Consider the following 15,769-nt stretch of genomic DNA (forward strand, 5'->3'; position numbering starts at 1 on the left):
CTTTATAAGAATAGCATGAGAAATATTTTTTCATCTTATTTTGTTGTGCACTTTTCAGGAATATACGAGAAATCTATTAACACATATTTGAATAGAGTGAAAAGCTGTACAAAAAAAGTTCTATACCAGTTTTCGCTGTGTCTACTGGCTCAAAAATTATTCGATGCTAGATAATCGGGGCACGGCACGTCAAGAACGAATAGGAATATACACTTAAAAAAATATTCAAACTTCTTAAATTCAAGCCCTCTTCACATCCATCGCTTCTATTGGATAAAATTTTTGGTTTTTAATGTTTGACTACCTACAGAGCCTACCACGAAAATTTGGTTCCATCTTCGAGATTCAGATCCCCCAAAAATGATGAAGACTTGTCCGTTCGTCCGGACACAAAATAAAAATAAACGTCTACGGTTTTTAGTAGTAGAAATTGTTCGAAAAAATTTTATAACAAATTTTGAAAGCTTGCTGCTTGGAATATGACCGACGCCAAAGGTCGTAGGTGTAGGCCTGTTTCTTATAAGCGACAAGCATTTATCAAAGTTGGATGGTTAGTCTGGTGGAAAATAATGATATAAAAAAAATAGAGCAAAAACACTTCATTGCAAGGTGCAAAAACAACGAACAATTAGAAAAGCTAAATACGCATGCTGTTAATAATTTGTTTGACTCGACAAAAAAATTATGGATTAGGAGATATATAGATGTTTAGATCGTTGTACATGCCAGAGAAGACGTTCGCCATAAAGAGACATTCTGAAGAAAATTTATCATACATTGTAATTATTTATTGAAAATTGTTACAGAAGGTATTACAACAGAATCAAACATTTCTAATTGAATTGCATATTGTCAAATATCTTGTTAGTTACATAAGGAAAAAATTGAAAAGTAGAAAAATTCAATTGGTTAATCCACAACTTATCAAAAAGCAGAAAAAATTATAATAAATGTTCGAAGTGGGCGGCACCTTGCACTTCCACACACTTTCGGAGTCTACGGAGGACATTTATTTGAATTTGGAAAAGCATTCAAGATTCTGCCTTATAGTCTTACAATGGAAGTTTATTCTATCGATCATTTGGTTCCACATTTTCACTCCAGAATTTTCTGCAGCAAGTCTTGGAACACCTTGTATTTAAATATGCAGTTTGTTTTGAGGTCGCATGTGTATATTTTCTCTTTTTTTCTCCAATACTTCAGAAATAACGTTGACAGTCACCAAATATGAGATTTTATATAAACTTATGAAAATAGAGAAGAATATTTTTCGATAATACTGAAAATAAAAATGTTTCCCCTCATGAAAATCTCATCCGTGTAAAATCAACTGAAACTGACCGTAATGCTTCCGCAATTAATAATTCTGCTAAAATCGGATCAAATTATGAAGGAAAAACAAATTAGAATGAAAAACAGTCTATTGAAAATTCCTCCCAAGTCATAAATAATAGTAACTGAATAAATCAATGGCTATTTTCATTGCCATGAGAAGAATATACCAACAAAGAACATTTGTAGAAAAGATATTATCATTTGTTTTCATTTAATCTTCAAAGTTCTTGTTATAATGTTTGTTATAAAATAATTATAAGGTACTAATATTTTTATTCGATCATGTTCACAGTTTTATTGTCGAATTTATTTTTGTATTAGAGAATTTCAATTATGATCTCTGATAAAAATAATCACAAAGTATGCGTATGATAACCAGTGACAAAGTTTAATCCAATTTTTTTAAATAAACTCTTGAATATGTACGCATTTACTGTGAAGGAATGGATGTGAGGATGATCCTAGTAAACGGTTTGGTGATCTTTATTCCATAGATATAATCCTCGTTAATTTATAAGGATCATAATAACGATCACTTTGGTATGAATATTATCTGATAACAAAGTGTGTATGATGATTATTGAAGATCCGAATTTCATACAGAGATTTGTAAACAGAAAATATTGATTAAACGAAACTCGGATTCCTAGAAAATAAAACAGTTCTTCCTCGAAGAAACTACTGCAATGTATTTAGAGGAGGCGAATAATGAGAAGCATTTGTTACTGGAACAATTATAGGATAATTATCACGTCTGACGTCAATTTATCAAATTGCAATAATGTAGTATCCGATTTTAATCGTAAAATTTTATGATTTTTAATTAATGTTTTATATTCTTGTCTAGTACGCATAATAATTTTAATCGTAGTACTTTAACAGAATGATCACAGTACTCAGGGACGGTTTATATATTGGAGTCATCATGTATCCCTGAAATGATAAAGTTTCAGTTTTTATCCACAAGTTAGTACGGAAGTTAGCGATATTGATGAATGATTTTATAGTAATACTGAAACCATTAAACTTTTTCATAACCTCTATGGCAACTTTGGTTTCTCATTCACCGAACAAGAGATTATGTTTTAGATCATAAATTCAGTTTTTCTATGACACAAGTATGTATATATGATTGTAGTCAGGGTGTACACTGCGACTCAAAGGATCTATTGTACCCCTATTTTTGCTGTGACACGGCGGATTCTCAGTGTCTGGTCTGGTTCATTAGTCCCACTTCTTTTAGCAAATTTAAAATGTGGAATGGTTCTAATTGTCAGAGATGTTTATCTTCTAATTCATAAGCTTCCAGGTGTAATGCTCTATAGTTTCCCATACTTGGATACGTGGATAGATGTTCCGTCCTCTACGTAACAGAACCTGCATGTTGCACTCTCTGCAAAACCTAGCGTATTCAGGTATACATCTTACGCTCAAAGACCGAAAACGGTCAGTGGCCGTTTAAAACAACCACAACGCGTTCCGTGTGCCTTGTGTTTACCAGAACGCGTTGTGGCTGTTCTGATGTAGCCAGAGCCCGAATGAAATTATTTTACATTTAGAAGACGTTAGCTGACGTAATATAATACTAATAATCTAAATGTAATTTTTTCTTTATTACAGAAAAATGCTAAGGAGTTTTGCTAAATTTTGGGAATACGGTGCTGGAAAAATCGTAAGTATAAAATTTATATTGATATTAGTACTAACATTCATATCATTTCATTACCAAAATGCTGTACACACAATATTATTATTGTTTGAAGTGAAATACTATTAGAATATCGTGTGGTAATTGTTAATGAATATATTTCAACAAGAAGAATTTGGGAAAAATCAAAAATCGATTGAGATTTTGAAAAGTAATTTCCTAGCCCAAAATACGATATATAAGACGGTAGAACTTTAACTTTGAAATATTTAATTTCCTACTACCCTATAGCTGTAATACTTCAGTTCTAAATTCTATTTAAAAACATTAAAAACAACAAAAAATTGTTCATGATCTCAGCCTTAAGAAATTTTTTTATTAAAAATAAAACCAATACAAATTATAATTTACGTTGTGCAAAAATCCTCTTAAAAATATAGTTTTGTTTCCAAATAGCTCTCCAAAGTAGGACTCCAAGTATAGAATTAAACTAATTTAGAAAGTATTTGTAATGTGAATCCATACTTTTTTGCTTGTTATCTGTTGAATCTTCTGACAAATTTTCATGAGAATATAAAAGTACATACTAAGCTGGAAGTGACCCTAGAGAAAATCAAAAGTGGTTTGACTTTGAATCGAATTTTAGTGAAAGTACGTCTAATTTAGTATGACTTCCTATACTTGCAAAATCATCATTGTCAAATTGGTAGAGGGTGATGCTACGAAAATGTGTATATAATAGAAAATGAGTACGAACGTCCCAATGTACCTTCAATAGAAATAATTAGTAGTCAAAGTTCACAAATATATATTTTTTATCCATGCATCACAATTATTTAAATGGACTTCTTTCACGTTCCAAGAGCTGTGTGCAGATTAATTGTTGTAATTTTTCTCTTATCAGTTTGACCAAATCGTGAGTCTTTGGAGACCTCAATTAGTATTTATATTTTCCTGTTAAGAATATTTTTTGAACCTGTGTTGATAACTGAGACAAGTAAGCACTATATTGATTTTTATCTAATTTCTTCCATGATCTGATACTCTATGTAGAGATCGGCATCATTCAGGCAACGCTCATAATTCTGACAACGCAGTCGAAAAAGATTAAAAAGAACCATGTTCGTGCCTCAGACAGTTATCGTCGAATAGACGCGTTTTCGATTCAAGTTCACGCTTCAAGAAAGAGTTTCAACATAAATTTTGCCGCTACCAAATCCTTAACATTGTGGAAAATGTAGCAGAAATTCTGAACCAGACACGGGCTTTGTTACCGACGCGCCACGTTCTGGACGATCGGTGGCGCTGGCAATAGTTGATCAGCGGAACCAATAAGCCGTGCGCCTATCGGGAGAACTTCAAATATCCGATCATTCTTTACGAAGAATGCTGAAACGGTTGCACTATCGAGTTTACCTCACGTGACTTCTCCACATACTTCACGAGGATGATCGCAGATTGGAATTTTGCGATTGGTATCCTGGATGCAGACATGATGATTTGCAGCTCCATCTTTTCATTTTGTGGTCGGATGAAACAAACTTCAAGCTGAACCGTACGGTTAATCGGCATAATTGCGTGTACTGGAACGGCTCGAATCCTTACGTCTTCATTGAAGAAGAATTAAACCTGCCTGGGGTGTATATGTAGGCAGGTATTTAAGCGAGAGATCTCGTGTGTCCGTACTTCTTCGAACTTCACGTGATGGGCCAAAATTATCTGGGAATGCTCTAAGATTTACGTGGACAAGTGGCTCCATCCTGCATGACCACGCACCCTTCCCGATCAACGAACTACAATTGGAGACAAATTTTATAGTCTTTCCCTTTTGTTAATTCATCTAATAAATTCACTATGACGCTGCATTTTTTACTCTTAATGCAAATTTGTTGACTGACTTATACTGACCTCTGTATATCAAAAGAATACAGCGCATATAGTTATTCTTTCTCACCGTACTAAATCTTTGTGACAGATAGAAAGATCAAGATTCTTCAAAGATCTTTTGATAAATTGGAGTTTTCGGAGCACTTGGTGACTAACCAATTATTCCTCTTAGGTCCCAAAACACGGTATACAACATCTTTCCCACTGACAGTGTAACCTTTTCACTGGCGTGCCTTCCTCTTTCTTCCCCCACCCAATAGACAAGCGTTTACTCGGGAAGATAGTGATGTATCCAAGTCTCGTCTGTGGTGAATATTCGGTGCAATAAATTTTCTCCTTCCTCTTCTAAGAATGTGAATTTCCGTTCAAAAATCGGAAGTCTTGGTATCAGCGCTGAGGTTATCATTGTTAACACTTCACTTCAGTGGCGCCGCGCATGTGGTAAGTTGTCTTGAAGAGATCCTCATCCCCAAAGTGATCGAGTCATTTTTAATAATTTTCCGCGGATTTTATATTATATTTGACAAAAAAACAAATAATGATGCGTTGCCCAACAGTCACTTTACATCCTTCTCGCTGATGGCTATAAGTACACTAAGCGAGGTTATTAGGCTGTTATTCAGACTTCCTAACATATCAGCCTAATATCCAGTACAGCCAGTTTTACGACACTTAATTTTTCGCGCGATTATTCAAACATTCCGGATTGTATTTGAACTACCCTCATAGTATTCTATTGTATTGTCAGTATTAGAACTGAAACATTTTGTGTCTAGTTCATTAGCACCCAGTAGTCTTGGAAAAAATATTTCTTATTGTATAAGATCTCGTTGAATGCTCTTCAGTTATTGAATATATCATCGTTTACTTTGGAAAACCTAAAAGATATGTATTTATTCTCGTTAATATTTAAAAAAAAAAACTGCTCACGTCAAATAATGACTGATATATAGACTTGTCAACCGCAATCACAGCTCAAAAGAACAATTCAAATAAAATACGGATACAAATTATTTGTGTTTAATACTGCCGATGCTGACCACTGTTCATTTAATGGGTTAAATTCGTCATCACTTAGGAAGTCACCACTTTTTAAATATCATTTAAGTTAATTCAATTAACCGATCTGAATCACTTCCGACATTTTCACATGTCTGACATGAAAAATATTATCTAATAATTAGTTGCTTTTGTGCACGGTTTCATTTGAGTTGACTTTATAATTGGCCCCAGAAAGAAATTAATCGAGTTTGAGCAATAGATAGTAAGTCTACAGTAACTAGTTTTAACTTTAGATAAAAATAGTTTTCTCTAGCTTTCTCAGATATAACGAAGGTTTTATTATTTTTATCTTCATTATATCAATGTAGAATCTGTTGTGCATCGTTTTATAGTAAACTTCTTCAACGACTTTCTCATTGAGAACCGCGTTCTAAAAACTTCTTAGTACGAGGCAGCCTCATTAATACAGAATTATTACTAATAGGACTAAAAAAAATGTCTCACGAAAACTTGATGTCAAAATCATTTCCAATCAGATTCTTTACAACATAGAAAATTAATAGAATGATTCATTTAAAGTGAACGCGGCCAAACAATATGATGTCAATAGTCTTACTGTTACATTATGTTGTTTATTTGTTTATGAGTAAATTAATTCTCAATCTTGCCAGAAAATTCCGAATTTCTCTAAAAATTCTCTAAAAATTCAAAAGTGAATATATTTTTTGTTTCCTACATTCTATTTTGATTAAAAAATTGTGAATGAAATGAATTTTCATGCGATATTATTTTTATTATAACGTAACATTTCCGTAATATAAGGTATAGTTGATGAACTATTTGATTAAAACATTCAAATTATTCAGAATATTAGTAATATCATAGGAAAATATGTCCCAATGCATAATTGAATTTTCCTTTGCTTACAGTGAGGCATTCGCGTAGAAATATCTGAAATATTATATAAACGAATTGAAAACGTGGAACGAATGAATGAGAAGACGAATGAATTTCAGTGGTGATAAGCTTCAAACTAAAGTAGGAATCGATGTAATTTCTAGACTTTCGGGACACTACATTTTGTGAATCTAATATTTATATAACTTGTGAGTTCCTAGGAAAGATATGCGGTATTTGTAATGTAAGATAATTTCTTAATATAGATTTTGTAAACTCTGTTTTGAGGACTAAACACATTGACAATTCGTACTCATATAATTGATCAGTTTCTATACAAAAATCAAAGTGCCTTTTCTTCGATCCAACTGAGAATGGCTTATTGCTAATTCACATTTTTATTGGAATCGTCTCTAGCTCATGACATTGGACACAATTATTCATAATACTGTGATTTCCAAATCTATCAAATCACGGCAGAGTATAATATTAGCACCTAAATTAAAGTTTTGAATGAAATATTGATTTGATGCTGAGAAAATATTGTGGTAAAAAATCCAAACGTAACCCACTAATAACTGGAAAAGTATTATCGTGACAAATGCTTTAGTAACGCGTTTTTTACCAGTTCAGTGCTGTCAGAACGTGGCTTGTTCTGTTCTTCTACAGTAGTTTTTTTGTTTACCTCACTTTACTTCTGTTTATTTATTAATTCCACCAAGTGAACAATATGGTTCTGTCAAATTTTGTTTTACGAGTATTCGTTAAAAATGCTGCTGAAACTGTTTCAATGTTTGAGATTAAAGAGATGGCGCTATATGCAAAACTCAAGTATGAGAAAGATGTGCACTGTAGTGGGCGATTATCAACGTAATGACAAAAATGGTTAGAAAAATCTTCCATGTGTTGGGAAGAATGCGCCACGGTGTTTTTCAAAAAGACCTGAATTTTTCACAGAAAAGAAACCAGATCATTCACTATGTCCATGCATCTATACACACGGGCTAAAAATGACTTGGTTGACCTGAACTGGTCCCTTGACGCCGATTCCACAATATTGAACAGGCTAAGAAAAATGAGGAAATATATGTTGGCCATTTCTATAAATGGGTACCAAAAATATTTTTAATAATAGTAGGAACCCGTGGAACAAATTTATTAGTGATAATGAGGAGTATTTTGAAGATTATGGTGTAGTTTTTTTAAAAATTTGGAACTAATTTTTTTATTGTAAAATTTTTTGATCCTATCCTATCTATTCACAGTTGTTAATTTAACAATAGATATAAAGACAAATAAAAAAGACAATTTCTCTCTTTTGGTTGTAAAATAAAATGACTAAAGAACGGATGTTATTTTATGTCATTAAAGTTTCACTTCAATTTTAACATCTAGAAAAAAATTCCATATGTTGAATTTTCGCATGGTTGAACAAGAAAATCTATTTTTTGAGCTAAAACACTGCACCGACATGCGATTTACAATCATTTGTATTTATTTGATTATATGATTGCAATTGAATTTAATAAATGGAATTCTCCAAATAATCGGAAGAATAATTTTTCTTTCAAATTTCTAATGAAAACAAATCAAATAGTCTAACCAAGGGAGTATACTTGTATTTTGACTTGTCTAAAACAATGTTTGTATGAAATATGAATGCTACAAGCAATAGCAAGATATTTGACGTTATTGTAATGTTTTTCTTCTAATTTATGCAAACAATTTTTCAAGCTAGTATATTTCTTACTCACTTATTCAATTATACACTACTACTATACCATACACTAACTCTAAACTTAACTAAACTATGCACTAAGACTTACTACTAGACACTTATGTCTAATTCTTGACATACTTATTTATTTAAACATATTGTTCAATTGTCTATCCCGATATATGTACGATGAATTGTGTCGGAAAGTATGGCTACACAATAAGAAAGGTGGAACAAAACGAATATTTGGTAATCAGAGGAGACGAAGCAAGAGAAATAAATAAAAATTACGTGTGACGTGCGTTTCGATAACGATGTAATCGTCTTCAGAGACTGAAGGTAAACTAAAACCTATTAACCTGACTCACCTGTTTTATACTGGATTTTCCCACCAATGAACCTTCTGCGGAAATTAATTCCAACGGGAAAACCTTCTTGGCGGGAATCTTCACATTCATTCTTTGACTACTAAACTATAGAGTGGGCTGTGAGGAATTGGCCGTTTGTCTTTATTAAATATTAAGCTATGTGCTCTTTGAACAGGACAATAACGGATCTCTTAGTCTGTCCAATTTACCTACCGTCACAATCACCACAGCAAATTTCATATATACCACTCTTTTCAAAATTTGGTATTTTATCCTTAGGATTACCCAACAATTGTTTTAATGTGTTTTTGGATTCAGAAACCAATTAAAAACGTACTCTGTGAAATATTCCTTCCAATACCTTTATATGATTGAAAGGTACCTGAGCAAATTTTTCCTGTTTATCCCTTTGAGTTTGTAAAAAAGTGGTTTCACTTAGAGGTTTCTTAAACTTTCAAAAAAGGTCCTTTCATTATTGTATCCCTCGATATGAAATAAAGTGAATTACACGATGTATCAGGAAATGGAGACTGGCCATCTTATGTTTGACACAATGAAAAGAATCAGTCGTGATGTACCTGCATGTAGCAGTGTTCTCCCTAAATACATCAAATTCTAGCCTATTACTATTTCCAGTTAATAAAGAATTTTAAAATGGTAACTGTCCATTATTTTCCATTTCATAGGTGAATTTTATAGATGATTATTCTGAGTTGAGCTCCAAAATGAATTCGTCTACGTATGCATTTTTCGTATTGAATATGGCGAAAATATAATCCACATACCTGTACCATAACCTGGGAAAATACTGAAACTCTTGACTGATTTGCTTTTCAAAATGACTCATGAACAGTTCAGCCTCAAATGGTAATAGGCAGTTTGCAGAATTCTTGGTTGTAATGGAAATATTTTTGTTCCTGTTACGATTGAGCTGTGCACTCTTTCGCAATAGTCCTTCTTGTTCATATAACAACCTTGTTTCCTCTAGTTGCTTTTAACTAAAAACAATATTTCCACCTCAACCTCCTGATAGTATTCAAATCTATTTTACTAATTGATGGATTTTTATACTTTATAGACATATTTTTCGAGCTCTGACTTCTGCACGCTTTCTAGACGAAATTCCTAGCGTCAAGAGGAAGACTTTGAATGGAAATTCAAATATATCAAATCAATTCGCCAAGAATGCCATCGCCAGAATCAGCAAAATCCAAAGCCTTATTCAACAACTCCATCTCTTTTCTGTCAAACGCCTGGGAAGAAAAGCTCTCGACAATGTCGATAGACTTCAGAGAAAGTTTCTTGGACTGTAGTTTCAATTTCTTCATTTTCTCATTCAAAACAGACATCTACTTAAATATTGAATCATCAATGAGCCTGAAGATGTTTCTTTGAAACTCACACCAGTTTTCAAATTCTAAATCGCTTGATTCATGTTTTAGTTTTTTGTAAAGTCGTCCGTATGCTTCGTTTACTGAGATATTTGATATTTAGATCTAGCTATTTCTTTCTTGCAAACTCACGAACTCTTTCTGAAACCATACTCTAGTGTACATCAACTTCAATAAAACTTAGAAGAGCACTTAACCTACGGCATGATTTAAGAAACCAAATATCAGCACTTACCAATCTGATCTTAATATTTAAGTTTTACGTACCTGTTCTGTTCCGTTGCTGGTGTTTCTTGAACCGTTGTGAACCGTTGTGAACCGTTGGTGATATTCATACTTAGCACACTGTTTACAATACCACTCACAATTACACTGTCTGACGTACGTTTCGATAACCAAGTTATCGTCTTCAGAGACTGAAGGTAAACTAAAACCTAATAACTTGACTTTCCTGTTTTATACTGAATTTTCCCATCAAAAAATCTTCTCCCGTGAAAATTAATTTTAGCGGGAAAAAATCCTTGGCGGCAATCTTCACATTTATTCCTTGACTACTAAACTATAGAGTGGGCTGTAAGGAATTGTCCATTATTTAGGCTTTTCTTACATTTAGCAATTTTCATTGGTATGTCGAAATCATTTTGGAACTTAATTCAGAATATTAATTTATAAAGTTCACCTATGAAATGAAAAATAATGGACAGTTACCATTTTTAGATACTTTAGTATTTGGGACTAGTAATAGGCTAGAATTTGATCTATTTAAGAAGAAAACCGCTACGTGCAGGTGAATCCCGGCTGATTCTTTTCATTGTATCCAACATAAGACGGCCAGTTTTTATTCCCTGGTACATCGTTTAATTCACTTTCCACATATCTTCGAGATATAAGGATAGAACCTTTATTGAAGATGTAGCTGTACTCAACGGTTATGATAAAAAAATGTAAATAGATTAATCAACCGTCATAACTTTGAGAAATCTCTATGTGAAACCATTTTTTTGTAGAAAAAAAATTTGCTCAGTTATTTTTCAATCCTGTTTATTTAAAGGTATTGGAAGGAATAATTGACAGAGTAGGTTTTTAATTAGTTTATAAATCCAAAAATACGTTAAAAAACTTGTTGGGTAATGCTAGGGATAAAATACTAAATTTTGAAAAGAGTGGTATATATGAAATTAGCTGTGGTGATTGTGACGGTAGGTAAATTGGACAGACTAAGAGAGTTATTATCCGGTTTAAAGAGCATTTAGCTCGTGTAAAATATGGACGAATCGAAAAATTGAATATTGCCAATCACGCTGCCAATCATAATCATGACATAAATCTTAATAATGTAAAACTGTTAAAAAATATATCTAATAATAAATTGTTGGATGCATTGGAATTGCTAAATGTAAGTAAAGCTTAAATGAGAATAAGGAGCTAATTCCTCACAGCCCACTCTATAGTTTAGTAGCCTAGTAATAAATGCTAAGATTCCCGCCAAGGAGGTTTTCCCGATGGAAAGTTTCGCGGGAGAAAGAAAATTCAGTATAAAACAAGTAAGTCGAGTTATTAGGTTTTAGTTTACCTTCAGTCTCTGAAGACAATAACTTGGTTATCGAAGCTCCAGAAATTCCTACTTAGATAGGAGCTAAATAACCTAGAATTATTGAAACGTGAATTACTCAGAAGGATTGGCGAAAATGGAGTGTATTAAAATTGTATGAGCGCCCAGTATAACCTATACAATTAAAGCACAGGGAGCGAGATAATTGAAACATATATGTAGAATAACAGAAGAAGTATGCGTGTAATGAGTACTGGAAGATAGAGAAGTTGGAGAAAAAGAACAGCTAGGACAAGGAAAGCATGGTTGGAGGAGGTGAGGAGAGATTTGAAATAAGTGGCAGTGAGGAAATATCAAAATTAAGCAAAAAATATTGAAAAGGGTGACTTCGAAGTCGAATCAAATAGGGCTGTGTGGTGAATTAACATAAAAATCCAACTGGTGATAATTCACGTCTGAATTTCTGCTATACAAAAAACCAACTTCAAATCAAGGTAACGCAGACATAGAAATATAGTTATAGGTTCAAATAATTCGAGCTCGAAATTATTGGTACACGAATTTACCTTAAAATAAACAAATACATCAGTTTCAAAATTATTATGAGGTTCAAACTGAGTTAACAATATCCAAACGTTTCAAAGAACTGAGCACAAATATTTTTTTTAATTCTTAAATTGGGTCAATAGAGATTTAATCATAATAATATTATAATTACTAGTACATTCGTGATTTTATAATAATACCTGTCGTTATTCAAATTGATGTTTATTTTTAATTCCGTTTGAACGATCACGGAAATTTCATCTAATGTGAAGTTCACTGTCAAGGTCGTTCTTATTATTTTGTACACATATGTTTATCATATTTTGTTTGTAATTTATTATGCAATGGTATATTAACGTTATCACGGTAGTGAACTAGTTAATGAGACGTTCTGTGGAAAATCATAATCGTTTCCACTATCACATTATTCGAGAAACTTTTCCTACGATGATATAATTTATCGTGTATTTTGAAAACATAATAACATTCTATTCTGAACAGAATAACTATAGATTCCATGAAACTAGTGTAAAGATGAGGCAATAGGTAGGTTCTACTTAACATCCACTACTACTACTACTATCTACTAATGCAAAAACTTTTGTATTGTTCCATCTACGGCCCGTGGTCCTCATGAAAGTTCGCTTCACTTAATAGTCGAAGACACTATTCGCTTACAATACCTGACTTTACAGTATCATTTACAATTTTTACCTAGAACGCTCGCAGCTTTTTCATATTAATGGAACAAGAATTTTAGCGACCGCAGACGTGGGCATTGAAAAACCTTACAACAACGATTATAGTTGTTCGCAAATATGGACCGTTCAAACGCTACTGAAGATGCTTACTTGGTTTTTTCATAGATTTTTTTTATTTGTTTTCTCATATATTATACATTCTGTCCTTGTTAAGAACAATAAGTATTTGGTATGACTGTTTGAAGAAACATGAAAGGGAATTGTTCTAATGATCATACATCTAAAATCTTTAAATAGTTCAGAATAAAACTAATTGTTTACCCCATGTTGATTAATGTTAAATTATTTAAACCTGTCTCGCAGGTCGGTTGACCTATAGTGCTTTAATCTTTATATCTCGAAACTATCATTAGTTGATTGGCTAGTACATTAGGATGTATAGTTCTTCCAATATCAATTGCAGATTATAAAAACCCCTACCGACATTTTTATTTGATCTACCATATGAGTGAATGGCTCATTTTAAAAATTTATCATTTTCACAAATACTTTTAAAAATATGTACATTTTATGCGAGAAAGTATTCGTTAAAAGGCAATCGAATCTTATAAATTGGACGGCATTATTTAAACAGACGCACTTAACTTAGGGAGTTCGGTTTAAACATGGTACCAGACATGAACTGAGCCCTTTTTGTATCCTATTCGTTTTTTTTTCCAGGAAAACGGAATTTTAAAATAACAATCATAAAGGAAAATAAATTCTTCGCTAATAAAACAAAAGAAAGAAAAAGCATTTCATTTCTAAAGTATCCTTATAAATAATCATGGTAGTCAGAATCGTCTGAATTAGAGACATCATTTGATTGAATTATGTAGGTTATAAATAGGGTGATACCACATACTCATCTTCTTCTTGGAAAACATGTTCAACACAGTTTTTCCAAAGCTCTTGGCGGTCTGCTGCTGGAATTCTCTTGACAAGTTCTACTACCTCTTTCTGTTCAATAGTTCTGGAGACTGATTACATTTTCTTAAATCGTTGTCCATAACGATTATCGACTGTGTAGGAATGATAGGTGAAGACAGTTCATCAAACCATTTTTCAAATAATTCTGCTATCATATCTTCACAATATTCAGCACAGTTTTTAATTTTTTTAGCAGATATTAATAAAGTATTAGGCATGAAACAGTATTTGCTACCAATTTGTACCTTTATAATGCGTTTACATTTAGAACATGGCCCATTCAAACAGCGATTTTCACTATTGTCAACACAACCGAAATTTACTCCATCGTGATTGTCAAACCATGTTTCATCTAGATAAATTATGTGTCTTCTAGAACTTCGGTAGTCTTTTATCTTAAAAAAATAATCTTGTCGCCATCGAACTATCCTTGACAATTCGGTTATTGCCAGCCGTTTATTCATTTTTTTTTTGTTTAAAACCACATACTTCTAAACTGGCATAATTGTATTCTGGATAATCTGCTACCTTTTGCTGTATTACTTCTAATGTCCCAACCCTGTTTTCCTTATATAAACTATAAATTGTTGTCCGTATAAAATCTTGAGTAGCTTTGTCAACTGATTTCAGTTTTTCTCTACATGTTTTTCGGTTCTGTAAATGATCCCTTTCGTGAAAACTCGATAAATGGAAAATTTATTCAATCTAGTTAATTCAGCAAATTTTATTATGATTGCATTATCAGATTGCTGAATATTTTCCTTTAGTAAACATTCGAATATATTCAAAATAACTTTCTGTGTTTGTATATATAAATATTTATTATTAACTTCATACCTGTTTTTATTCTTACTACACTGTGCAATTTTATTGTCTTTATTCGCCTATAATCTAAGGAACGCAATATTGCTATTTATTTAAAGAAATTTATGAATTAAATAAATATCACCAAACCACGCCACTGCTTATCGCACACTGTCTGGCAGGAATATTTCGAAGAAATTGTGTACATACGCTTTCCGACAGCTTCGGCCAATAGAAATTTATGTTTACGATTCGATGTTTTCATTGGTAAACAGTGGAGATGATGAATTTTGATACCCATCATCTACCAGGACTGACGGTTTGTTAGATGTTTACCGAATTTTATGCATTTATTAATTTGGTATAAGTGCCGTGCATATTTATAAAATATTGATTGTTCCTCGCATAACCGTTTTCTGCAATTGATATTGGAAGAACTATACTTTGACACGTTCACTATATTTTCACCATTCTTCTGAATCTCGTTTTGGCGAAATACGTCATTTGGTACTTACCACTGGGGGTTCACTATCATTCGAAGCACTTTACAATGAAATCTTTCCAAAATGGCTAGATTTGAGTTGCTTGCAATACCCCATATCCCATAACTGGGGTACTGTGCAGACGGGTTAAGCATTAGTTAGTATAATAATCCTGGTTATAGATAACTGGAGTCTTCTGCCAATTATCCGGTACATTTTATGTAATTGTAGACCAAGTTATTTTCTGTTCGCAAATATATGCCAAGATATACAACTGTCCTTGCATGATTCAATTGTTTCTTGTTGAATTGCATAGGAGGACAATTTTCTGTTCTATTTGTGAAGGTTGTATGAATTGATTTACTCTCATTTGTTTTCATTTTCCATATTTTTTACCAATTTTGTATTCTGTCTAGTAAGTTGTGAGATTCTCTTGTTGGATCTACGTGTGATGATAATATGGTGGTATC

General features: G+C 32.6%; 1 protein-coding gene across 3 annotated transcripts in view; it reads left to right on the plus strand.

Annotated features, from left to right (window-relative positions):
• The window catches only part of LOC130442998 (facilitated trehalose transporter Tret1-like), a 62,491-nt gene that overhangs the window by 10,791 nt on the left and 35,931 nt on the right, over positions 1-15,769 (plus strand). Inside the window, exon 2 of one of the 3 annotated variants that reach the window (XM_056777430.1) lies at positions 2,956-3,007. In XM_056777430.1, the coding sequence (XP_056633408.1) occupies positions 2,960-3,007 (48 nt within the window). In that variant the 5' untranslated portion in view covers positions 2,956-2,959. Of the gene's footprint in view, positions 1-2,955; positions 3,008-6,115; positions 6,135-12,205; positions 12,292-15,769 lie in introns of those variants that run through there. The other 2 variants (XM_056777435.1, XM_056777433.1) reach the window with 2 other exon arrangements.

This window comes from Diorhabda sublineata, chromosome 4 (genome assembly GCF_026230105.1).
Source record: "Diorhabda sublineata isolate icDioSubl1.1 chromosome 4, icDioSubl1.1, whole genome shotgun sequence".
In the NCBI taxonomy this organism is placed as follows: domain Eukaryota; kingdom Metazoa; phylum Arthropoda; class Insecta; order Coleoptera; family Chrysomelidae; genus Diorhabda; species Diorhabda sublineata.